General features: G+C 36.6%; 1 protein-coding gene across 1 annotated transcript in view; it reads left to right on the top strand.

Moving 5' to 3' along the window:
• Nucleotides 1–14599: 14599 nt before the first annotated feature.
• Nucleotides 14600–25619, top strand: part of NOX3 (NADPH oxidase 3) — a gene marked incomplete at both ends in the record, with an annotated part of 39832 nt that continues 28812 nt past the window's right edge. Inside the window, 4 exons of the mRNA XM_082757318.1 lie at nucleotides 14600–14644; nucleotides 15316–15411; nucleotides 15631–15741; nucleotides 17534–17618. Coding sequence (XP_082613444.1) covers nucleotides 14600–14644; nucleotides 15316–15411; nucleotides 15631–15741; nucleotides 17534–17618 — 337 coding nt within the window. The remainder of the gene's footprint in view (nucleotides 14645–15315; nucleotides 15412–15630; nucleotides 15742–17533; nucleotides 17619–25619) is intronic.

Below are 25619 nucleotides of genomic sequence, written 5' to 3'. Positions count from 1 at the left end.
GAGATAGCCCCACAGCAGCCCTGAGGGTGGGTTGATGGAGAAATCACACAGAAGCTTGGGTAGAAGAGGAGGAATAGCTTTTTTAACTCATCTTTGCATGTGTCAGTGTGCAAAATGAGGCAGGCTAAGCAAAACTAGAATTCATATATTATCTAATCCTCTTTTTAAAGCCTTAACTTCCTTCAGAATTGAGTGTTTTCTGGATTTTTATTCCTCCTTTTTTGTCTAGGACCATGAATAAGAATCTTGCAGTATAGGGTAAGAAAACAAGAAAACAAACAAGCAAACCTGGTAACAAGGAACAGGGAATAAGGATTTGACAATATCTTGGATAGTTAAGAGTTTATTATTGTGCTAGTCATTATTAAAGAAACAAAAGTAAAATAGTTAGAAAGAGCTAGGGCCACTCAGACAAGAAAATGATTGCACATAAATTTAATAACTTTCCTTTACGGATTATGTGAGAATACTAAAGATATATCATAGAAAAGTATTCATAAAACATAGCTCCATTTATACACACAGCATGGGCAGTTTTATGAAATGATTCTTTTGACCAGCTTTAGATGTAGGAGAAAAATTTAATTTCAAGATCATTTTTGTAAGTAGAGTAAGATTTCCAGAACAAACCACAACAATACTAATGTGGGACAGGCTATCAATTTTTCTGCATTAAACTGTACTGGTTGCAACTAAATTATGAGAGAGCTTTAAAAGCATGTTTATTGTATTAAGAGCTCGTGGAAGCCATTAGTAAAAAGTATTTTCCAAAAGTAGTAAGTAATATTTTCATTTTTTTTTCTCTGCTTGTTTTTATTAAAAAAAAAAAAACTCATATAAAAATTTCTGTTGCTTAGGAGTACATTTGTTCCATAGGGATTTTGATTTCAAGCTAGGAAAAAGCAGCAGCAGCAGATGAATTCCTATGTGCATATTTTTATGCAAATATCTCTAGTAATCAATAGGAAAAAGTGATAAAAAACATATATGCTGTAGAAACAGAATTATTTCTATATAAAATGTTTTCAGAATTTCCCATGAGAAGACTATTGTTTTAAAAAGTAAGTTGCAAATGCCATCCCTAAACAGGGAAAAAAAAAAAAAAAAAAAAAAAAAAAGATGAATTTTTCACAATATATTTATGAAAGGCATAGAAATAAAGATTTAAGGATGCATGCACTGTCAACTTCGGAAACAATTCACATTAATTAAATATGTGCACCCTTCTAGCAATGACACTGAAAATACCTCTATGGGAGCATCTGGCTGAGCACTCCTTGTCAGCTAGTTACCAGGTTACTGCCGAGGAGGGTATAATCCAAATATTTTAAGCCTCAAGAGTTTCAAGAGAGCCCAAACACTGTCTCATGTCCCTGCTCACTCAGGGAATGCTGCTGTGCTGGTTAGATTCTTCTATAGAGTTTCATCTCCAGAGACGCTTTGCCTTCCTGTCTTGTTCTTATCGCCTCATTGTTTTTATCACTTTTTCACTGTAATACAAATTTGTCTTTTCCCATTATTCCTATCAAACCTGCAAGTTTTCTGGTTTCTACATCAGCTCCCTAGAAGGTACACCATAAACATGCAGTGTATAGGGAAATGAAGTAGATGCAAATGCACCATAGATTGCCATAGAATCATAGAATATCCCAAGTTGGAAGGGACCCATAAGGATCATCAAGTCCAACTCCTGGCACCGCACAGGTCTACCCAAAAGTTTAGACCGTGTGACTAAGTGCACAGTCCAATTGCTTCTTAAATTCAGACAGGCTTGGTGCAGTGACTACTTCACTGGGGAGCCTGTTCCAGTGTGCGACCACCGTCTTGGTGAAGAACCTCTTCCTGATGTCCAGCCTAAACTTCCCCTGCCTCAGCTTAACACCGTTCTCGTGGGTCCTATCACTGGTGATTACAGAGAATAGGTCACCTGCCTCTTCACTCCTCCTCGCGAGGCAGTTGAAGACTGATAATGCATTGCATTTTCTTGCATCATTACTTCTTTCTCAGAAAGATAGAGCCACTAAGCATTCAAACACTAACTTCTAGAAAACAGTGCTGCTCAGGGTGTTTTAGACTTCTCAGTTTAGCCAGTTATATTTAAGGATACATGCAAGATCATGGTTGTCTGCCTTGCCTTTGAAGAGACTTGCAGCTTAACAAACATGCAAAAATGAAAGGTCAAACTCTTGCATGACTTCTCCAGTTGTTTCCCACACCCTTTTTCTTCTGCCACCTTGAGATTATTTTTCGCACTATTGCATTTATTCTTGTTTTTCAATCCAGTCCTTTGAGACACCTTTCTGTGGATCAGGTGCAAAAGCACCTTCTTTCCATTGCAGGAAGCCAATAAGATATACTCATCTTTGCCTAAAACATGAAATGCTCCCAGCTCATAGTACATATGCAGATACAGGTATTAATGTGCATAACTTTAAGAGTATCAGATATATTCTGTCTAGCCCAAATACAAAACGATCTTGAATCTAAAGCAATCCTCTCCTTCCAAACAGCAAACGTCATAAAAACAAACAAACAAACAAACAAAAAAAAACACATTTAAAAAATGAAACAGCCAATGCACATCCCACTGCCTTTTTGGTCTGACTCCATCCCCTATTTTCCTCCAGCAGGTAGTTGCATGAGAAGTAGTAAGCTAAAGAAAGTTCATATAACTTGTTTTCTTCCTAGTACTGTGATATTTTTTTCTCTTTGAGGAGCTATACAGATAAATAGCCTTTAGGCTGTCATCCACTAACAAAAGGTGAGTGGTATCTTTCAAATCTTAATGACTCAGGTCAAAAATCTGGCTTTATGTTCAAGATAATCTGTTGAAAAATTCTTAATATTAGCATTAACTCCTAAACTGTATAATTAGTTTCCTGAAATTATTGCCTCAAGTCAATCACTGATCAGGTCAGGGTGAGTTCAGTTTCACTGCCTTCACTGTCCTTTGGGCAAAGGGTATATAAGTTACAAAATAGCTCACCCTCAGTCCATCTCTAGCAATAACAAAATCCCTTCACTGCATAGTAATTTTTGTATGTACTTAGCTAAAAATATTCACATTGAATCTAATAAATACTCAGAAAATGATGGGAGCTTTCAAAAGAGAAAATTTTATACAGAAATTCTAAGACCGTTTCAGTATTGATAGGAGGGTAATCAATACTGGGCACAGATAACTTCTTATTTCAACTTCTTTTACTCATTCTTCACCAAAATAAATAAATAAATAAATAAAATAAAACAGTTTTCATAAACTTGCAAGCAAACACATAGTCATGATTATTGAATCTTTATCAGTCAACTTGCTGCACAGTTTTAGTGGATGTCTCACTTTTGTCAAACTTTCTATGCCATGAAAAATTCAGGCTGTGAATTGTTTTCTTTTCAAAATTGAGATAAGGAAACTGTTGTAATGATAAACAACTCAAATACCACTTAGGATAGTAAAACTGTTTTATTAATATCAAATATAAGAAACTTTATATAACTATTTTAATCTAATTTATGATAATCTTTCTTTTCAAAGACTAAAAAAAATCAAAGCTCAAAAAATATAAAAGGATGTTTTAATGTGCTTTAAGTATAAACTACCAACGTAAGCAGGTATTACCAGATTTAATATCATATTTTTGACCAATACAAATTGGACCAAATAGTATTCTATGTTGGAAAATTGAATATCAACAAATTTTATGATGGCTTTGAGGGTCAGAAAAAGGATGAAAGAGAATGGAATTTAAAAAAGAGAAAAAAAGGCAGAAATTGACATTCAGTGTATGTTCAGACAGTGTAATTTATATGTATAGGAGACAGAGGTAAGTCATTAAATAAAAAGGAAATTATTGGATAGGGTAAGTGAAAATCTGTTCCCTTAGGACTTTAATTAGCCACTCTCATCATTGGTTTTTCTCTTTTAGGCACTTCTGCCCCCTCTCATTCAAACTACTTGGTGTTGCGTGACACCTAAATTCAGGGATAAATTGCATGTTTTAATAAATATACCCATCCTTTGACAGGCTCAGTCTGCAGCTTGTCAGTCTTTATGATGTTGCTAAAGTTAAGCCATCTTTGATGGAAGATTTGCTCACTTATTGCAGCCCAGATTTATCTGTCTTGGAAGAACAATCTGAGGCAAGCTCCTCACACTTTGTGAAACTGCAGTGGAAATTTTATGGCAGTAAATATTTACCTTTAAGGATTCTTGTACATAAAGATGTACAAGAATATTATTTTTTTATATTTTTTTATATTTTTTTTATTTTTTTTCCCAAAATGATAGACAAAATAATAAAATTCCTGTGAAGTGCTTATGAGATCTGCCTAAAAATTCTAAATTTTATTCAAGCCCTACTAGAAATTGCCATGCCTCCTATGGCAAGTCATGTCCCCTTCTGATTATTTTTTCTTTTTATAATCTTATATTTTTCATATAGTATTTGATTTAAAGAATAAAATGAAATGTTTGTACTGTACTTTAACTGTGACAAGAGCTACCAAAAAAAAAAAAAAAAAAGTAGCTTTTTAGAATGAAATCTATATTATTTCTCCATATCAATTGAGATATGCAACAAATAGAACATTTTAACTGAATCTGTGTTAAAATGACTTAAAATTTTTCATGATTTATAAATACAGTTCCCTCAAGGTTCTTGTTTTGTTTTTAAATGTTATTCAATTTTTATATTAATAGCATTTAACTGATAGTCCATTAAGTGTCTTTTAATTTCTCTATTCTCAAAGCATAGTCAGTTATTCAAATTTTTATGAGATCTGAAATGAGCAATATTTGAATATAAAGCTACTTTAATCTCTTCTGTTTTAAAACACTATATTGGGAAAACCTTTAATAAAATCGAATTCATTAGATTAATTTGTAACTACAATATAAACAGGCATACATTAAAGACTTTAATCACCACATCCTTGCAGTTACCTTTATTTTCCTACTGAAAATAAGGTGAATTTATGGCTCCACAGCACGCAGCTCAAAGCTGGAGAAGACAGGCAGTGTTCATCTAAGCTTGGTGTGATATGGTGTAAGTGCTGACTTCCCCAAGGCCTGGTGATGGGGTGATGCCATGGCAAGTAGTCAGGGCTGTAGTGTGGCTACGGGGCTGGGGTAAAGGAGTGGTGATGGGTCAGAAGGGACATTGCTGGTCACTGCCAGAGGTGAGCTGACTGTGCAGCTCGTGGTGCTTTCCCAAAGCACCATGGCAGGAGACCAGCAGGTGTATGGCAGGTAGAGTAGGAAGAGGTCCCAGTGCCTTGTCAAAGGAGAGGGGAAGTGAGAAAGGGGCATGAGCTGGTCTGTTGCTTTCTTCTCTGTGTTCAGACTCAGACCCCTATTAACTGGAAACTCATCCACTGTAGTGGGAAGGAATGAGCTTGGGGTCTTATTTAAAAGAAATCACTAAACAATTTCAACTCTGAGGATCAAATCATGAGATACATTAAGAACAATGATCTGGCTCTTTGGAATGGATCCGACGCCCTAATACCTCATTTGTCCATAAGTGCTTTGTCCATAACACTTTAAATCAAATGTGTTACAGACTGTAAGTAAAAGATATTTTACTTATGCACACTATTGCTGTGAGATGTTGGAGAAGACTGACAAAACTAATTAGTTTTAGTTGCTAAAAATTGCAGAGCTTTTAGGAAAAAAAAAAAAAGTTTGGGGGAAGAGATGAAGATGTGAGGAGAAAAAATTGAAAGGAGAAATAGCAGGCATCAGCTGGAAATCTTTGCTCACAAGGGTATTATTGCTTAGACTATGAAAATACGGTTTGAATGTGTCATCTTCCCAATTTGTTTTTATTCATTGTATCTTCTCCTTTTTGTGGTGTATTCATCCATTGTTCTCCCCTGCTGCCTATGTCTCTTCATGGATTGTTCTCAAAACAGAGAGATACTTTATAGACAGTGCCACCAGCTTATTTGAATTTAAGGTAATGGAAGCAAATAACGTTTTAGTGGCAGAGAAATGATTCCAGAATACTTACAGCTTATTCCTTTATATATTGCTATACTGCAGTGTTAAAAATGATGGCCTGAAATTATTTAAAATACAATTTCCACTTTGAACATGCTAGAAAATGCTGTGAACTCTTAGCTCTTGACCTCTCTTGTGCACGGTAGTGAATAGCCATCTGGAAAGGTTGTAAGTATTGCTGCTCTTCCTGTGAGTGCATATTATAACTGACACCAAGGAGTACATACAAATGACCCCTTAATCCTCCTGTGTTAAGCAAACTGTATTTTATTTTTAATTTAATATGGATCTAGGTTTTAACACTAATCTCAGAATGAATTTAGGAAGAAAATAAAGTCCAAACAAAGAGAAGTCATTCACAGTCTAAAAATTGTTCAGATAGCATACAGTTTATCAACTCTAGTAATTTTAATGCTACACAAATGAGAAATTTGCATGGTTATGTGTTTTTTGGAAAAATGTGATTTGTGGCAAAACAGTCTTAAAAACATACCTATATATAATGCCTTACATTAATTTAATGAAAGTCTTTATCCATGTCATTGCAACTCATTTTAAGGGTATATGAAGTCACTTAAATATCTATGTTTCTCCCTTATCATTTATTTTAATGTATCCAGTGAAAGAATCTAAGACTGACTCAATCAAAAATTGCCATAAAATATTCCAATGAAAATATCCAATCCAGTACTTGGAAACATTTCACCCTCATAAAAACTGACGGCTAATGGGATCACGAAGTTCTGAGTAAGAGCCCGAAATAAAATCAGACAAATCTAATAACTCCTTCATGAAAATTTTAACAAAAGATAAATTAATTTAGTTAAAATAAGAATGCTCATAGTCTAGGTTCGAAACTTCATAATGCTCCAGTCACTTTTTTTTCTAGTAAACTAAGATGAGATCTCAGCACCACAAAATGGCTGAGGTAAGAAGGCCCCTCTGGAGATCATCTAGTCCAACTTCACTGTTCAGAGATGGGTCAACTACAGGAGGTTGTTCAAGGTTGTGCCCAGATAGGCTTTGAGTATCTCCAAGGATGGAAACTCTTGGGCAACCTGTGCCAGTACTCAGTCACACACACAATAGAGAAATGTCTTCTGATGTTCAGAGGGAACTTCCTGTGTTTCACTTTGTCCCCACGGGTTCTCGTTCTGTCTGGACACCACTGAGAAGAGCCTGGCTATATTTTCTTTGCATCCTCCTTGAAAGTATTTTATACACATTGATAAAATCCCCCTTGAAATTTTTCTTCTACAGGCTGAAAAATCTCATCTCTCCCAGCCTATCCTCTCATGAAAGTTGCTCCATACTCTTGAACAGCTCTGTGGCTCTTTGCTGGACTCGTTCCTATCCTTCTTGTTCTGGGGAGCCTAGCAGTGGACTCATTGTGGCCTCACCAAGGCTGATCAGAGGGCAAGGATCACCAATTGGCAGCACTCTTCCTCAAGCAACCTAGGAAGGTGTTAGACTTTGACACAAGGGTGCCTTGATTGCTCACAGTCACTTTGTGGTCCACCAAAACCCCCAGTGTCTTTTCTGCCAAGGTTTTTTCCAAAAGGTTAGCCCCCAGACTGTCCTGATGCATAGATTTATTCCAATGCAGATGCAGGACTTGACATTTCCCCTTGTAGAATTTACCGGATTCATTTCAGTTCATTTTTTCCACTGGCTAAACACAAAACCTGTTATCACAGAAGGTTATCAGAATGTTAAACCACATTTCCCCTTCATAAAATCATACTGACTGCTCCTAATCACCTTCTGGTCCTTTACATGTCTGGAAATGTTTTCCAAGAAAATTTGCTTCATCACCTTCACAATAATTGAGCAGAGGCTGACCAGATTGCAGTTCCTTATAGTTCTTACCATTCTTGAAGACAAGAGTGATGTTTGTTCTTTTCCAGTCCCTAGGAACCTCCTCCAGTCATCATGAGCTTTCAGAGTAATTATGAGTGCCCTTGCAGTGAAACCAGTCAGCTCCCTCAGCACTCATGGGTGCCATCCCATCAGGTCCTGTGGACTGGTGTAAGTAGTAATTAAACTGCATTTGTAAAGATAAATAAATGCTGCTACAATTCCTTAGAATTCCTTAGAATGCATTTTTCACTTCTTAGCCCTTTTGATAAGAATATTATACTCTACTACTTTTTAATTCTCTGAGAAAAACCTGAATTACTGCCTGTATAAAAATGAAGCCTAGAACCCTGCTGCACTGGAGAAGGCCTGCTATAGAAAGATGTCAGACCAAATAACTAAAGTGCTTGAACTAAGTTTGAGGCTTAGCTTTGAAAGGAGAAGGCTTTTCCCTCAGAAGCAGGAAGATATGTGTATTTTGCCATGTTAGTTGGAATGGCAGTTTGGATGTACAAGAATGGTGTAAGGGAGGGTTAGTGTTGCTGCTGTGATAAGGTAAGGGTGTGTGAGAGGAAAATACATGTATGAGAAGTGACTGTATGCTGCAAGCTGAGCAACCTGGTCAGCACTGGAGAGCATGAAGAGCATTATACATGTGCAGCAGTGCAGGGGAATTTTTGTGATACCCTTGCTCTGGAGGAGGTGAATAACTAGCTGGCAGCCTTCCGCCTAGTCCATGTCCCCTGCAGATTCGGCTGCCCCACTAACCCTTGCCACCCTACATCCAACAGCAGCACAGTCCCCACTCATCCCGGTCTCTGGCTTCCCTTCTCCTTGCAGCTACTCCGAGCTGTGGTGAGCCCAGGTGTCTCTGCTTTCCTTCTAACATAAGGGAGCAACACCCCCATGTCACGCTCTGCCAGCAACTTGTTCATCTCAGGGCACTGTCCTATTCTCCCTCCAGCCAATGTCACATAGTGTAGGATGTAAAGCACAGCTGCTCACCCCACATGGAAAGGTGTATATGGATGGGGGGGACATCACCCCCCTCCGTCACCCCACCTGCCAGGGCTATGCCCTCGCTTATCCCTTACCCTGGGTAATCCTCAGCCTGGCAGAGCCTGCACCTATAAGGGGTATCTTGTGAGCACAGTCCTGCAAAAAAAGTGTCATGGGCTGCAGATCAATGGACTTAGTAGTTGCACCTGGTACAGGAGATGAAAAGCTGGAGAAAGGCCAGCTGATGCACAGCCTAGTTGTGCTCTGTTGGAACAAGGCCAGATGAAAAATATCTTCTCTATTATGGGATTTTTCAAGTCTGTGACACAAGAGAAAACATGGATATTACTGTCATCTCTTTTTTTTTTTTTTGTCTTCTTGCTCCTCATTCTTCCCATTTCTCACTTCATTTTTAACCTCTTTTCTACATCTTGCTACCTATAAAAGAGCTAAAGGGAAAATCCGTCTGCGTCTAAAGCGAAAATCCGTCTGCATAACCCATGGACATCTCTCTCTCCTTTTTTTTTTTTTTTTTTTTTTTTTTTTACAAGATTTCTGCTGCTTTGAGAGGTTGTTTTGTTTTATTAAGCTGGAAAACAGCTCTTGTGGGAAAACCAACATTTTACACATATAATTAGGAAGGTAGGATGCTCTATTTCTGGAGATGTACAGTCAAGAGCTGGGAGATTTTGGCACTTATTGAAACAAATAGCTTTTGAACATCTGAAATTACTCCTGAATATATTTTGATTACAGTGTGAGCATGGTAATAAAGGAGTCCCTTGAGAGATAAAAGATTTGGATTCAAATACTAATATTACTTGGCTGGGAACTGATTATCTCCCAAGCTAAAACTGTTAAACAATTTCTCATTGATAAACTCTGCCAGCTTGTGGAAAGACTCAGTATTGGGGCTGCCCTGTATAAATGGGGTGAGCCCTGCTTCAGGTAGTAGCAATAGTGGTTCCCAGACTGGTCAGTGACAATCTTCCTTTTAGCCTCCAACATGACGTTTGATCTTAATTGCAGATCCCTTATGTTTTATTGTTTCAGCTCCTTAAGTTGATTCCCCTGAGTGTATATGATGTAACCTGCAGTTGCCAGTCCAGGCACTGCCCTTCATTTGAGGTAGCCTTGACACCAGTATCAGGTCCAATAACACAGGGACAGGAACCACACCTGCATATCCATTATATTCCATTATATTCCATTGGCTCATGGAATTCAAGAGGGGCTGGACCTACCACAAAAAGCTGTTTCCTCCTTTTAAAGGACTTTGTTCTTTTCTGCACAAAGACAGAAGTCTTTCTCTCGATTTTGTGCATTGTAACCAATGTGGTGCATTGTAACAAATGCACAAAATGGCTTGTAAACATAGTCCTTGCTTATGGACATAAATATCTTTTAGTTGTGTTCCACAAAAGCAAGTTTTAGAAATTAAGAAATTCTTGGGGCCCTGCTCCAGGCAATTGGTCATAAGCAGAGTAGAGAGATAACCACAAGTACAAAATCTACTCTATCATTGTTAATTCTGGCAGTTGTATAACAAGTGTTTTGATAATTGCATTTATTTTCTTTTCAATCCTACTTTTTGGGCCAAGATTTTTAATAAAACTCATGCTTTTTATTAAAAATTAAACATATTGTTACTGAAAAAAGCTGCAAATGAGGGGCCATATGCTCTTGAAGTCTCCTTACTCATCACTGTCTCCCCAAAATCCACACTATCTTTTTTAATTTCATAAATTTTAGAAGAATCTGATGATTTTTGAATCTTCAACACTGCTGAGTCTAATATTATTTAGGCTTTTAGAGCTTTAGGGATTTTTTGAATGCACTCAAACTCCAAAACAGTTTCCTCATCTGTAATGGAAGTTCATTTAAAAAAAAATAAATCCATTAACATTAATGAGACACTTAAAAAAACTATAAGAAAATCTCTAAAAATGATGTAGCTGTTTTTCTCTTACTAGTCACTCAGTCACTGTTTATAGATATTCAATAAGTTCCTTTTACAAAGCTGGAGTTAGAGCACGGAAGAATAACCAAAGCTGAACCTTGGCCTCTGTTCCTTCAGAATTGTCTCTAAAAGAAAAGCAAGCAAGCAAACAAACAAGCAAAACTATTTTAAAAGGAGAAATTTGCACTGTAGTTTCAAGAGCTTCCATCTCTCCACAAAAGTTGAATGGTTTATCAATTGTATTGTTCAGCTCCTTCACCATTCAGTGAAGACAAATATCCCTCTCACTTCCTAGACATTATAAGAAAATATTTTATAACCATAATGTAATGATTAGAGAACCCAAATCCTCATTTGGTATACTCTAATACAAAGTGAGTCTAATACACTCTGATACAACCAGCATGCAAATGATTGTTAGAAGGTCTGCAAAATTAGAGCACCCTGATCCTCTGGGTCACTTGTTTACCTGTTTATATTTATCCACCTCTTTATGTAGCATAGTGATGTTTATTGAATTCCTTGAGGTTACTAACAGACATAAAGACAAGAACACAAAGAAAACTATGAAAGGTCTACGGCAGAGTTCAGAGTCAACTGAAATTATTTTGCCTTTGAGAAACAAGGCATGCATATCTAATAGTAAAATTAGGACAGCCTAGCAAAATGAAATACATATAGGTATATGCATACAGTCTCATGATAATAATTAATTTGTCTTGTAAAGGGCAAGCACTGTTGAAAGTACTTTAAAAAAATTACTAACAACCTCAGACAGAGATTGCTGTCAAACAGAACTAACTGCAATACAGATCTGTAGCAGTAATTGATATAAACATTGACATTAATGTCGAGATAGTTAAATGGAAGAATTCAGCACCTCATAAACCTCTTTCCATGCAAAAACTGACCTTTCAAAGCTAATGACAGAGTTGCTTGTCTTTTCCATGGGAAGTTAGCATGCCCATCACTGCTTTTTCCCCAGTCTGCCAGAACAAACCTGTTTTCATCCTTATTCTATATACTTTTTAGGACAGTTTTATCTCATGATAATGATAAAACAATATAGAAATGAAACACAGCTAGTTCTTTAATCAATAAAATATCCTTTCTTGAGTCTTGTCTGAACAGTTTGTGCTAGAAATTGGCTAAGATAACCACAAATCAGTATAATAAAATGATGATGACCAGTTCCTTTGTAGAAAATGAAGCAATAAAGTGTTTTTGTTTTAGCATTATGTTTTTATTGATAGATACCATACTGAAGACCACACACGTTATCGTTATATATGAGAAAAAACATAGCTGTTTCAACAGACAAAAAATAAAGTGCAATTGATTCATCGGCTCCTTTAAGAGCACTGGCATCTGGACCACATGCACTTCAAAGTCTAATGCTGTACTGAGATGTGCTGCTTTGAAGTACAGCTGCTGATCCAGACAAATTTTGGAGCCTAAACCAGCATATGAATCTGCTGTACTCAGAAAAAAAAAATCTATTTCAGATGCCAGTTTTGACTCATTTTAGAAAATTGCTGTCTGGATCGGCTGAACTTCAAAGCAGTACATCGCAGTGCAGCATTTCCCTTTGAAGTGTAGCTAATCCAGATAGCTTTTTTTTTTTTCTTTTTTTTTTTTTTTCCCTCCCCTTTTTTTAAAGTAGTTAAAATTGGCATCTGACCTTACCAGTATTTCTCCTCACTCTCTACACATTTTTCTTCCATTCTCCCTTATTTCCTTTTCTTCTGACCTCTGAGAAATACAGCAATACTTGTTATCTTGTTAGCTTCTGCATTATCAAAGCTACTATAAAGAGGGTGGTTTGGGGAATAGCCTCTATCAAGTCACATAATAGGCAATGGCCAAATAATGCACATGGCTTGTCACAAAAATTTATTGATAAAGAATTCATAATTATGCTATCTAGAAAAAATAAAGCTGAAAATAAATTTATTGTAAATGCTTGTATTCAAAATATTCATAATCATGTTTCCACGGTTCTGGTAACTCATATTTGTCATTAGTACTAGTTTAAAAAGTAGATGAGCTTAGTAGCAACTGAATTGAAAATAATAAAAATAAAAATAATGATTTTAAACTATATTGTCACCAAAAGGTCTTTGGGGTCAAGTCAGGAAGGCCTCAAGGAAATGGTTTTACTGGGTAAGGAAGGAGATCACAGGCAGAGTTTGCATAGCTTCGGGGAAGGGGTCCAAGGGCAAATGCAGATCACTCATCAGGACAGGACAGAAAAGGAGCTAAGACCAGGTCAGGGCCTTCCTGCAGAGGCTGTTGACCACATTTGAAAGCAGCCTGGGGGAGAAACCTCAGCTTCCTTCCCCCAGTAAGATCAGCTGCTGTCAGTTCCACAGTATAAGCAGAGCCAAGGGGAAGGGATTCCCCTCTGGAGAAGGGCAGAAAAGGCACTAAATTATTATTCTTTCTTAGCAAAGGAAAATCAGAAAATATGTTCTTCACAATGAATCAAATTATGGTGCTGGCCATTCAAATAACCACCTACTAAAAAGTCCTGGACAGACTAACCTTATTCTCTGATAAACTGACCTGTCAAAAGGTTTTGATCTTCCTGATAGATACTGAGATCTCCTCACCCATTTTTGCAGGTGGCTCATTAAATCCTTGCTGGAACAAACCTCTGAGGAGAAGAAAATAGCTGAACATCCTCAGTACAAACTTGGCGGAACAGAAATATCTGGTTTTGTAAATAAAAACAAATCCTGGAAAAACGAGTAAACTCTAGCCCTGGACAGTATTGGTGTATTGCATTTGGAAGAGGCTTGTATTTCCTGAGTACCTTAAGTGCTGCCAAAGCCACATCAGCAGAGAAATTGTGGGAGCAGGGTCAGGAGCACATGAAGAGCCACCTGCCAGGCTGCTTTAGCCACACATGTGAGAAAGGGACACAGCTTTCCTAATCCCTTTGTACTCAGACCTCTGAAGTAGGCATCCTCCCCTTACCTCATAGATAACGGATGAAGGCAGCTGAAGTTTGTGAGGCTTGACAGGGAAGCCTGGGAGGAAATTACTTTTTGCTTCTCTCCTCCTAGAAGAGAGGGAAGGAAGCAGAATTTGTGTCCTTACACCAAAGAGTAATAGGAGAAAGTAACTGCGTATTTTTCATTGCAGTCAACTGAATGAAAAACTATCATGCATTTTAACATTACCATAGTCACAAGAAATCCAGATGAATGTTACAGGGGCACCCTTTATTCTGACAATTCCTGACTCCTGACTGGGTGGCTTTGCCATCTCCAAATTTGTTTTGTTGTGTGGTGTTTTTTTTTTTTTTGGTTGGTTGGTTGGGGTTTTTTAGCAGTTCTGAGTACAGTAATGCACAAATATGGAATACTCTCATTTGCTACTAAATTAGAAGACAAATCATGAAGAACTGTGATATTCTGCTCAAATTGAAAACAAACAAAAAAAAAGTGAAAGGAAAGAAAAAGCGAACAAGACAATATCAGTACAAGAGGACAATTTAGTGACAGCATCTCTCATTTGCTGAGAAATAACTTTGAGGAGAAGGACTGGACAATGACCAGCATTTTATTTACACAGGTCACAAGACACGTCATTTGGGTGATCTGCTCTTGTCGCGGAGTCCTTAATTAGAAAATTCCTAGAGAGCTCCTGCTCCCAGTAGGTGCTTATTAAAACCTAAAGACAAGAGGAGTTAGTCGAAAAGCCTGAGGAATGGATGGAGAACTCAGGTTACACTACAAGGCAAGAGTCAGCTGCTCATAGCATAGGAAGAGGCACTCAGGATGGCATGTTGGATTTTGAATGAAAAACTCTCGGTCCTGTTATTAGTGAGTATTTTTAGTACTAAAAAGAAAAGAAAAAAATAATTGGATATATATAAATATTTTAAGCTTGTTTAAAAGACATTTTATGGTTTGCTTACAGTAATACTCCCAAGCTAAATGTAAAACTTGCTATAAAATATTCAGCAGCCTTTTTATAACTAGTCTTAAAAACAATTTAAAGTCTTACTGTTTTATTTTTAATTATTTCTAAGTCCATATACATTACTCCTCAGATAAAGGTAACTGGGGTTTGGAATTGTGATTCAATTATATTCTGTATCATTTTCAGAGGCTTTGGTGAATGCATGGGGGGCAGAGAAAGGAATTTCCTTAGCTCCTAACTCCCTCCATTTCTGGAATTCTTTAATTTTAGCTTTTATTGCCTTTTTAGAGACCAGACTAAGCTCTGTGTTTAAGATCAAGTTTACCACCACACAGTAAATGTCATCTATATCCTCTGTTGGGGATGTGGGGATAAGGCTATAATCCTGCATTTGCTAAGATAACCTCATTCCAGCAGGCATTTGTGATTTCTATCATCTGTGATCAAGAGCTGCATTGCACACTGATTTTGAAGTATCTCTCAGATACTTTTCAAACTATAACCATAACCAGTTTTATATGCATTAAAAATACTCTAAATGTCACTAATCTGCAGCCTGTCTGCTTTGTAGTTGGTGTGGCTGGGATTGAATTTATATTTGTTTATTGATACCTTCTATTGGTATGAAGACGAAGATGCTTACATTTATACACGGATTATGCTGGGAGTAAGTACAAATTTGATTGTTAAAGTGCTCCACAAGAAGAATGTATGCATAGTCTGATTTTATTCACAGTTTTCATGATAGTATTTTTTTGATGCTTCAACAGTAATTTTCACATATAAAAGTATTATGTTACTGTAGTATTTCCTTTTCTTTTTTTTTTTTTTTTTTCTTACTGTACCAAACTTGTAATCTAATTTCTTTATAATGTTATATATACAGTCAACACTGGCTTGGGCAAGAGCTTCTGCAACGTGCCTTAATTTTAACTGCATGCTAATCCTGTTACCAGTCAGCAGAAATCTTATTTCATTCTTAAGAGGAGCAAACATTGTAAGTACCATTTCTCATATAGACATATTATCCTCCCCTTTTTACTTCTGTAGTTCAGCAATATTGTCCATATCAAACAATTTCCAAGGAACTTTAATTTTTGATAGACAAGTTTGTACATTGTTGCCTAGCTATTACCATTTAAATCGTCAGTATTCATGACCGAGGAGAAACAAATGGCTTATTTAACACAGCACTGAATGCAACACTGATTTTGGCAGCCACTGCATAGTATGGTGTCATGAAATGAAAAGTGAGGAGCTACAAAAAAGGGACATAAGAATGCAACTCGGACAAATGGAGACAATATGTATCCATCATGAGTATCCTGTGTAACTGCAAAGTGAAAATCAGTAAGAGGAAATGTACAGATAAATGTGTCACAAGGATAATAAGGAACATGTTTAAACCCTTTTGACTGAGTGGCCACCATTCAGGTCTTCCCTTCTTGTAAACATGAGTATTTGTAATTGAGTTGTCATCTGCTTACAGGCATTTACATTAACCTCAGCATTACACATAGGAAGTACTTATGGCTTTATCTCTACTAGCTATAGCTTCAGCTTGCAGTGAACTATTACAGTCACAGCAATTCCAATACCACAAGTTTAGATAAAAAATCACTGATCACTTCCTGACTCAAAGAACAATTGGAATTTAGAAATCATAGCATTAATTTATTCTACTGTGTTTGTTACTATTTTCATTTTTTTTATTTGTTTGTTTGTTTGTTTTCTTCAGAGCGCTGTTACATTTCAAATGGTCTTTAGGGGTTGGGAATTCATACTGTTTTATAATTTTTTGAGTGTAAGAGCTGAGAATTTAAGAAAAAAAATCTTCCTGGACTCCAGTTTGTGAATTATAAAATATTTCCATGCCCACTTAAATGCTGTTTAAGAACTTGGAGAACTGGAACTCCTCGCACAGATGATTAAAATTTTGATTTTCTGAACAATATTCTGCCTTTGGTAGGAAGCAGCTTGACTGGCTCCAGCAGAGTCAGCTCAGGGCTTGATCAAATGACCTTCCAAAAGTCATTGCCATCCCACGTGCTCCAAATTTTTGGATGATTTGTTAGTTGGGAAGCAACGTGGATCAGGATCATACATATCAGGATCTTTGGCATGGAAATTTTCCAGGCCAAATGAGCAATCCAGACAGCCAGCACACACCTCAGAAGTTGAGTTAGGCCCGCCAGTGCTGTCTAGGCTCCAGCAGAGCATGTTAGCTTTGGCTCACTGCAGCCCACCCTGGCCCCAGGTGGGTTCTGCACAGAGCCACCCAGCTATCCACCAGCATGCCAACATCCAGCACATCCTATAGTGGAAATATGGCTCAGCAATGCACAAGCATGCAAACACCCAAGGTCTAGACAGGCTCACCATCCTAGGGTCTGCATTTCCTGAAAGCAGCAAGAATGCTTTCATTGTAAGTTCTGAGCTTGCAAGCAGTGGTGGCCCAGCCTAGTTATGCACACAGATAGGTCTTGTGTTTTTATGCCAGCAAATGAGTTGTCAACCTAAATAAAACACATAAACGTCACAGAGAAAAGCAGCAGAGTTTTGCCCAACCTGATTTTGAGCCCCTCATAAACTGAATAGTTTTAAGAAAACATGGAGTGTTACTAAGCTGAAAACACACACTTAAATCCCAAAGTTTGAATCAGAACTTCCACCAAATTCCTTCAACATTAGACTTTAAAATGTACTGAACTCCTCTGTTCTCCTCTCCAGAATGTGAGTTGAAAGTAGTAATAGGAATGGTATAAAACAACTTTTGCTTTTTCACTAAGTGCTGTGGAGGAGCACTGAGGAGACAGCTTGACAAAAACATCATATTTCACAAGATGGTTGCCTATGGAATATCTGTAAATGCAAGTAAGCTTTCTTTATTTTACTTTGTTGTTCTTCTTTGCCTTTGAACTGTTTTGAATTTCACAGTGATTCTGTAGTCCCCATCTGCTCTGATGTGTGCTATTTTAGTGCAATCATTTGGTGACTGCAAATTTAAACAGGTGCTGGAGTCCCAGCTGATTAATGATTTGTAACCTTTTTTCTCTTTTTCTTTTCTTTTCTTTTCTTTTCTTTTCTTTTCTTTTCTTTTCTTTTCTTTTCTTTTCTTTTCTTTTCTTTTCTTTTCTTTTCTTTTCTTTTCTTTTCTTTTCTTTTCTTTTCTTTTCTTTTCTTTTCTCTTCTTTTCTCTTCTTTTCTCTTCTCTTCTTTTCTCTTCTTTTCTTTTTCTTTTCTCTTTATTTCCCATGAGAAAAGTTTGATTACAAATAAACTTTCAATTTGGGTAGTAACTACTAGTTGCCTTTTAGCTAATGCGACCAGCTTGTGTGTTCTTAATATTTGGTGTAAGTAACTTAAACTAAATCCCCACGAACAAATGTTTGGGTAGATGAAATAGCATTATAGTCTGAATTCCTAAGGAAATGGTGTTTAAAAGTCACATTGTTCATCTGTCCACTGCTGCATCCTCTTCTTCTATAACTTTCCATTCAGGTAATACATTTTGTCTGACTTTGAGGCAAGCAACTGTCTCAAAAATATTACATTCCTAAATATTTTTTAAAAATAGGTTACGGGTAAAGGGAACTCATTGCCCCTATGAAGGAAAACCTATATTTTGAGATCCAAAGTTTTCTGTCCTGCTTGTTCTTGTGACTATTCATCTACAGGTGTTCATTCACCTGGCTGGGAAGAAGACACAGTACTCTCCTGTTCCCTAAATGGTTAAAATACCTGCACAGGACTGAAGTTTGGAGGAATTTAGACTGCATATGGGGAACAGGTGATAACATGGGAAAGAGCAATATGCAGAGAAGAAAGAACAAATGGCAACATAAGAAGGACATAAGCACATAGAGATGGAGAGGTATTTAGGTCAGACAGCATTGTTGTCTTAGAAAAAGTGAAGAAGACACGGGAGTTAATCAGGATTATTTACAATCATAATACATTGGAGGGTAAAAGTTCTACCCCCAGGCTGTCAGGTGGATCTTGGTCCCAATATTCTTTTCATTCTGTATTTAGGAGTTTCTTTCCTTTGCATATATGGACAGTCAATATCCCCATGTAGAGAGAAAAGAGTCTGGCATCAGGATTGTTATCAGGAACCAACAGCTAAAATTTGGCCTTTGTATGTAGCATTAAAGAATTCAGAGGGGAAGGTTGGAGGATGAAAATGTGCATCCTATAGTACATTATGATGATTTACTTATCTGTCATGTCCATTCATCTATCAGAATTCAGTTTCAGCATATAGCAGATTCCTACAGAATGCAACATTGCTTCTCTAATTAACAAATCAACCCAGGAATGTAAATTAACCAGCTCCTACTTGGTGTATAATTTGTCATGCTCCAAAAAGAAAGCAAAACTGCACAGTCAAAGCCTTTATGTTTTGTGTGTGTGTTTGTTTGTTTGTTTGTTTTGTTTTTTACTTTGTTTTTTATATTCATATAAAAATGTTTGTTAGTGCACTATGATGGACAGTTTTGGAAGTGTAAGTCTATCATAAAGGTGATTACATTATAGCCTCAGTATTTCCAAGAAAAAAACAATCAAGCAAACAAAAACAACAACAACAAAACAGAGTTCATATAAAATATCAGAAAACACCACTATTTAATTTAGTTACTCTCTAGAGAGAAATTGAATGTTAGTAGTTTTTGATTGTTTTGTTTGTTTGTTTGCTTGCTTGCTTGTGTTATTTTTTTCCAAAATATAAAATGGACAAACAGTTGATGAGATAATTGAGGAAGAAAACCAAATACAGGGAAATTTGATGAAAAAAAAAGACAACTCATGAACTCATGCTTCTCTAATGGATACGTTGAAAACAAGTATCTTACCTGGGAAAACACTACATCATGACACCAAGACAGCCTTGGTTAAAGAATGACCAGAAGCTCAGTTGTCCAAAATAAATTTCAAATCTATTAAAAATAATGATAATAATAATAAATCAATCTACAACACATATTGTGAAAGAAAACCAGCATTTCTTCTTTCAGAGAAAAGAGGTACCCACAAGTATATGGAGTCCCTTTTAAAAAAGTGTAACAATATTAAATTGATGTATAAGTAGATGCTATTTTTTTCTCAACTGACACATTATTTATCCAGGTACTACCAATATTGCCTTTTGTTATACAGAAGCATAGTCAACTCCTATTAGACTATTGCAATTTAGTAATTCTTAGTTAAGTGAGTGTTCTACCCTGTATGATCAATAGCTTAAATGTGGCAGCAAGTTAAACCAATTTGCAGATCAGATCAGTAAGCTTATCCTCACAATATAAAATTGTAGACTTCTTTATTGTTAAAGTAACATGCATTCATCTCAGCTTGCCAGGTGGTGTTATTCCAGCATATTTATTCAATAGTGTGCTAAAAATAGTCAGCATGACGTTAGTATTGTCTGGCTTCTAGCAGTCAGCCAGCTCAGCTGAGGTGTGCGTGGCCTTGGAAAAAGTACATCTGTATCTTTAATTTTTCATCAACTCTAATACAAAGTCAAGATCGGGCTTTAATTGGTCAGGTCATAAAGGGATATAATTAGAGACTAGTGGAAGAAGAAAGTTGGAGGGAAGAGAGGGTAAACAATACTATCTATAATCAAGGGCATCGTTGAAAATTCAGTAAAGGGAATTCTGCTTAGTTTGGCTTCCTGCATCCTGCATGCCTGTCTATGATAAGAGCTGTCTGGGAGTTATTCACCCACTAATAAATCTTCCTTATGGACCTGTAATTCTGCTAGAATAAAATCATTGTTTCATGCACTCAGTTTGATGAGTGCAAATCATTCTATACTTTCTAATTCAAAAAGGGATTTTGCGGTTGAGAGACAACAAACTGAACCTAAAGATATCTACAATAGATAGTAAATAACATTTTGTACAACTCCTTTTTCTCACTGTTTTGTCACTGTCATAAGAACATATACTTATACATTTTATGAAGCCAGCACTGTTGGGGGAACTTTTTTTTTTACTTTGGCATACAGTGCATGTTTTGAAGAACAATCCATTCCTTGTATGGTTTTGATGCTTGCAGAAAGGTTATACAGATATATTGCTGCAACTGTGTTTGAATTATGAAACGAATAATGCTTAAGCAATTAAGGGAAAGTAGGGGAAGGACAGAAGGTTTCTTTGTAGTTTGTCTGTTTGAAATGGTGGTTCCTGTTCCTTAGAAATTCCCATAGTACATTTTTCTTTAAAAATCTGCTAAATGCAGACAGAAATACAGTGATATCAGATGTGTTTGTCTTCTGACAAGATCTTAGCTATCTACAATTAAAAAATAAAAATAAATGGGAAACCTTTCAATTTTTAACCATTGTTTGATAGCGATTCCTATGTGGAGGGCTCTGGTGATCTGAGTAATATTTTTTTTGTGTAAACTAGGAAATTTTCAGGAAAATAGACTCTTATCTTCAAAAGAAGTTTAGCTGATATCTCAGTATTGTGCTTCCAGAAATTGCAGAAAATCAAATTTCCATTGTGTTTTTTTTGTTGTTGTTGTTGTTTTTGTTTGTTTGTTTATTTGTTTTCAGTCAGATTGTTTAGCTCTAGACCTAGTGCAAATACTAGGAAGAAAAATATATTAAAGATTATAAGCTTCCATCTAAGATAAAAACAAGTCCAAGTCAAGCTCTCATTTGATGTTTACAACCATTAAAAAATAAAAATCTAATGCAAGCTCATGTGTGGTCACTCATGTACTTTTAACATAATCAATACTTTTTTGATCCACAAAGACAGCACAAAGCTGAATTAAATGTTGTCTGTAACCAGAAATGGCATAAGGCACTGAGTTTCAAAAGACTACAGTTTTGGTCAGGGGCAGAATTGCCTGTGCTTGTCTTAGGTTCCTGCAGAGCTGGTCTCTTCACTGTGGTCATAAAGGCCAGGATCTGACCCTTTGACCATGATGGGCTGGTTAACCAAAACATTTAACTGCTAGCAGCAAGCTTCATTTTGATTACTACCCTGTACAGGCATGCAGAAAATGACAGAGAGAAATGTTTTCCTCAGATAAACACATGCAGTTTCTGTTTGGTTCAATGAAAGTTGTGCATGCTTCACTGAAGGCACAATTGGCTGAATAAGACTAGCTAAATTGACCAGACTTTCAAGATAATTTAATTACTTCTCTTTGTATTTAAGAATATGTACAGTAAACACCATGCTCTAATAGCAACACTTTCCCTCCCCCACTCTTTCCAATAAAACCTTTTATTTGATCTCAGAGGTGGACTGCATAGAACATCTCAGGGTCAAATACAAATTAATGCATGTTAAGTGCTTCAGAGGTTCCAGATGTTAATAACAACAGTTGATATCCTTCAGTCTTCATGCACTGATAAAAAAAAAAAAAAAAAAAAAAAAAAAAAAAAACCACTTTGTTTAAATGATTACATGATTTTTCTGTACTTTATAATTAGTCATGCAGAATGTGGAAAACATTGAACTGAAAATCCTAAGATGTAGTACCTGATACTTTGCTCTCATGATTAGCTTATCTAAGCAGTGCAGGAAAAAAAAAATGCACACACACACACAAAGACAAAAAAAAATGCTGTAAACTCAGATTTCAGAAATTTGCATATTAGTTTTGGAATTACTTGGTAATTTCTATATACTGCAGATGCAAAGGACCTTCAGAAAGTATACTTTTGGGAAGTAAAATATTTTAGTTAATGGCAATGTATTCAGTGCCAGATTTTTTAGTCTGTTACAATTATTGTATACTAAATGAACCACATTGAAAATGGAATTAGATCTTTGCATTACTCTTACCATTCAGTTATAATTCACTTTTAGACTGAATCGTTTTTTCCTAGCAGCACAAAAAAACAACACCAGAAATATTAATCTAATGACACTCAAGGCAAAATTTAAGATGATGTGTGATTGAAGTAAACCAATATATTCAGTACATTAGCTTGAATATCAATATTTTTCATTATATCATTATATTCTATACATCAATAGCTTCTACAGAATACATGTAGGTTGCAGACAAGGCTTATCCTTTTCATTCCATAAGTCTTCCACACTTGCAATACCCTCTACCTGACAGATGAAAGTTTGAGAGAATATTCCTCAGAAGGGAAATGGGGTAAGTCCCTAAGAAGAGTGTAGGATGATGTTTTCATTGACAGTAAAGCAGTAAAGCAGAACAATATGCAGCTGGGAAAAAAAGAATAATAATAATAATAATAATAATAATAATAATAATAATAATAATAATAATAATAATAATAATAATAATAATAATAATAAAGTAAAACCGTGTCTTTTAATAGCCTACAGAAAAATTGTGCTAGGTTAATGAGCAGATAACAGATTTCATCTTCCAGGGATAAGTTGCAACATGATTGACTTTCTATATATCTTAGGTAGAGACCTTCTTGGGAAGTGATATCTATTCAGCCCACAGGATTTTATTTATTTATTTGTTTGTTTGTTTGTTTATTTTGCGCAGGATTACAAATACTTTGTTAAGAAGCATGGACCTCTATTGTTCAGGAAGAAAGTACCACTTCATCTCATTTTAGGCACTCAACATGTAGTAGGTAACATAGAGTTTTCTGTTTCTGCTGATGTGACTAGACATCACTGCAGTTTGAGGAAAGTGCACAATTTGGCAGCTTTTTAAACAACAGAAATGTGTTCATTTTGCATGAAGACTTCACAATGTGCAATATCCATTCTTCATAGATTTAGATATTTTGAAGGCAAAAGAAAATATATCATATTATGAACACAGATTCAAACCTCCAAATCTAGTCAATGTTTCTATTCTTAAGTGAACAAGTCCAAAACCTGCAGTTTAGTTGCTGCAGGGAGCCCTTGGAAAGACAATGTTTTGGATCATAACTGTGTGAAATTCATGTTGTCTCAAGGCTGTGGTGACTATTTACACTATGCCAGAGTTATAAAGCCCATCCTGCAGGGATAGGGAACAAGAAGTACAAGTACCATTACTGATTCCTCCACTAATCACTTGCAGATGCCAAGATAAAACTCCTTGATGGAAGTCCACTCAGAGATTCACTGTCATGGCTTCCCAACCTTGGATTTTTTTTTTTCTACTCCTTACCATGGTCAGGTACAGGACTACAAGCAGCATACAGCTCCACAACTTCAGTCCCACCTTCCAAGTGAGCTTTTTCAGATGTCAGAGAAATGAGGTCTGCATCAAGCAATGAGTTGGTTCCCTTCCAGCTGGATCTGATAACATCCTTACCAGGCCAAAACATCTGTTCAGAAAGGAGCTCCACATAGGAACAACTCCTTCCTCCCCACTCTGCATTTAAAAATGCTGTTACGCTTAAATACATAAACAATGTTTATATACTGCTTATATATCAGTTGTACTCTTGGGAACAGATTGCCACAGCCCCCACACAGCTGCCACCTAAACCCTGCAGCTTGGAGCCTCTCAGGCATTTGGGTTCTGACAGTCTGCATCCACACGTCTCCCTCCCTGTTTGTGGTCTCATGCAATCTTCCAGCATACCGAGGGCATGGCTGCAGCAAGCACCTCAAGCCTGGTGGTGGCCAGGCTGTTTTACATGCAATGCCTAATACCTAATGATGTACACAGGACATGCTGGGTCACCAAGCCTAATATCCTTTAAAGTCACATCACACATTTTATTTTATAAAATGAGCCTAAAAGCTGCTTAGATTGCTTGATCCCTTTATCCAGTTTATTGAAAGGTTATTTTAGAGTTTCATTCCTGTGATGGCTTGAGCTTGTCTTCTAATTTCCAGTCTCATTTTATATCTGTGCAGTTTACACCTTTTCGGATTCAGTCTACACACTGCTGAAGCTATTCTAGTTTGTGTGAATTCATTATTCATTGAAACAAAGATTCAGAAAAAAATGGGGGCTTGATGTTGTATTGTGGATGCTCAGGATATTCACTTGGGATGACAATAAATAGGTGATTATTTTTATTAAGGGTTTCTTCAGAAATGGCTCACAAGAGAATAACCAGTGAACCTGGTGACTAGGTGCTTTGGTTTAAGTTCCTACTCTTAGTTACATATAGTAAGGATTTAAAAGTAGGTCTTTCACTTAAACTAACATTCATTTTGTATGACACAACCTTTTGCATGACAACCTGACAGTCAATCAGAGTGTGTTTGGAGCAACCAGTGCTTTAGCGGATCCCATCAGAACAGAGTGTAAATAACCTCTCTCCAGCCTGGACAGATGCTGTTGGGAGGCAGAGTGCAATATTCCACCTTTTTGCACTAGATGCTTCAAGCACTTCCATGGCCAGCATCCTGCCTTAACTTGTATTCCCATGCCTTTAGCACTTTCCACATGTTGTGTAGGAGCTGCATAGGGAGTGAGAGAGCTCATTAAGTGAATAGACATCTAAAAGAATTGGAATACCAAAATCCTTAAGCATTAAACCCTGTTTACAGCTATAATTACACAATGACTAGTGCAGTAAGGTATTACTTTTGTGCAAGGAGTAACGATTAAAAAGGGGGAAAGAACAAAAAAGGGAAAGGGAAAGGGAAAGGGAAAGGGAAAGGGAAAGGGAAAGGGAAAGGGAAAGGGAAAGGGAAAGGGAAAGGGAAAGGGAAAGGGAAAGGGAAAGGGAAAGGGAAAGGGAAAGGGGAAAAGAAAAAAAGGAAAAGGAAAAAAAAACTATTTTAAGAGAATATTGTTCAGGGTAACAGATCGTATTTGTTTTGCTGCAAATACTGCTTTTTAGGTAGGTTTTTTTTTGATGGTCAGGGACAGTAAAAGGTAAACAGTGAAGGAGGGATGGTGATGGGAAACTAATTATAAAATCTAGAAATAGTGTATCCTAATAGCTCTACTGTAAACACATAATTGTTT

The sequence above is a fragment of the Aythya marila genome, assembly GCF_965140915.1.
Source record: "Aythya marila genome assembly, chromosome: 3".
In the NCBI taxonomy this organism is placed as follows: domain Eukaryota; kingdom Metazoa; phylum Chordata; class Aves; order Anseriformes; family Anatidae; genus Aythya; species Aythya marila.
Note: the sequence above shows the minus strand (reverse complement) of the source record. Positions and strands in the feature narration are given on the sequence as shown.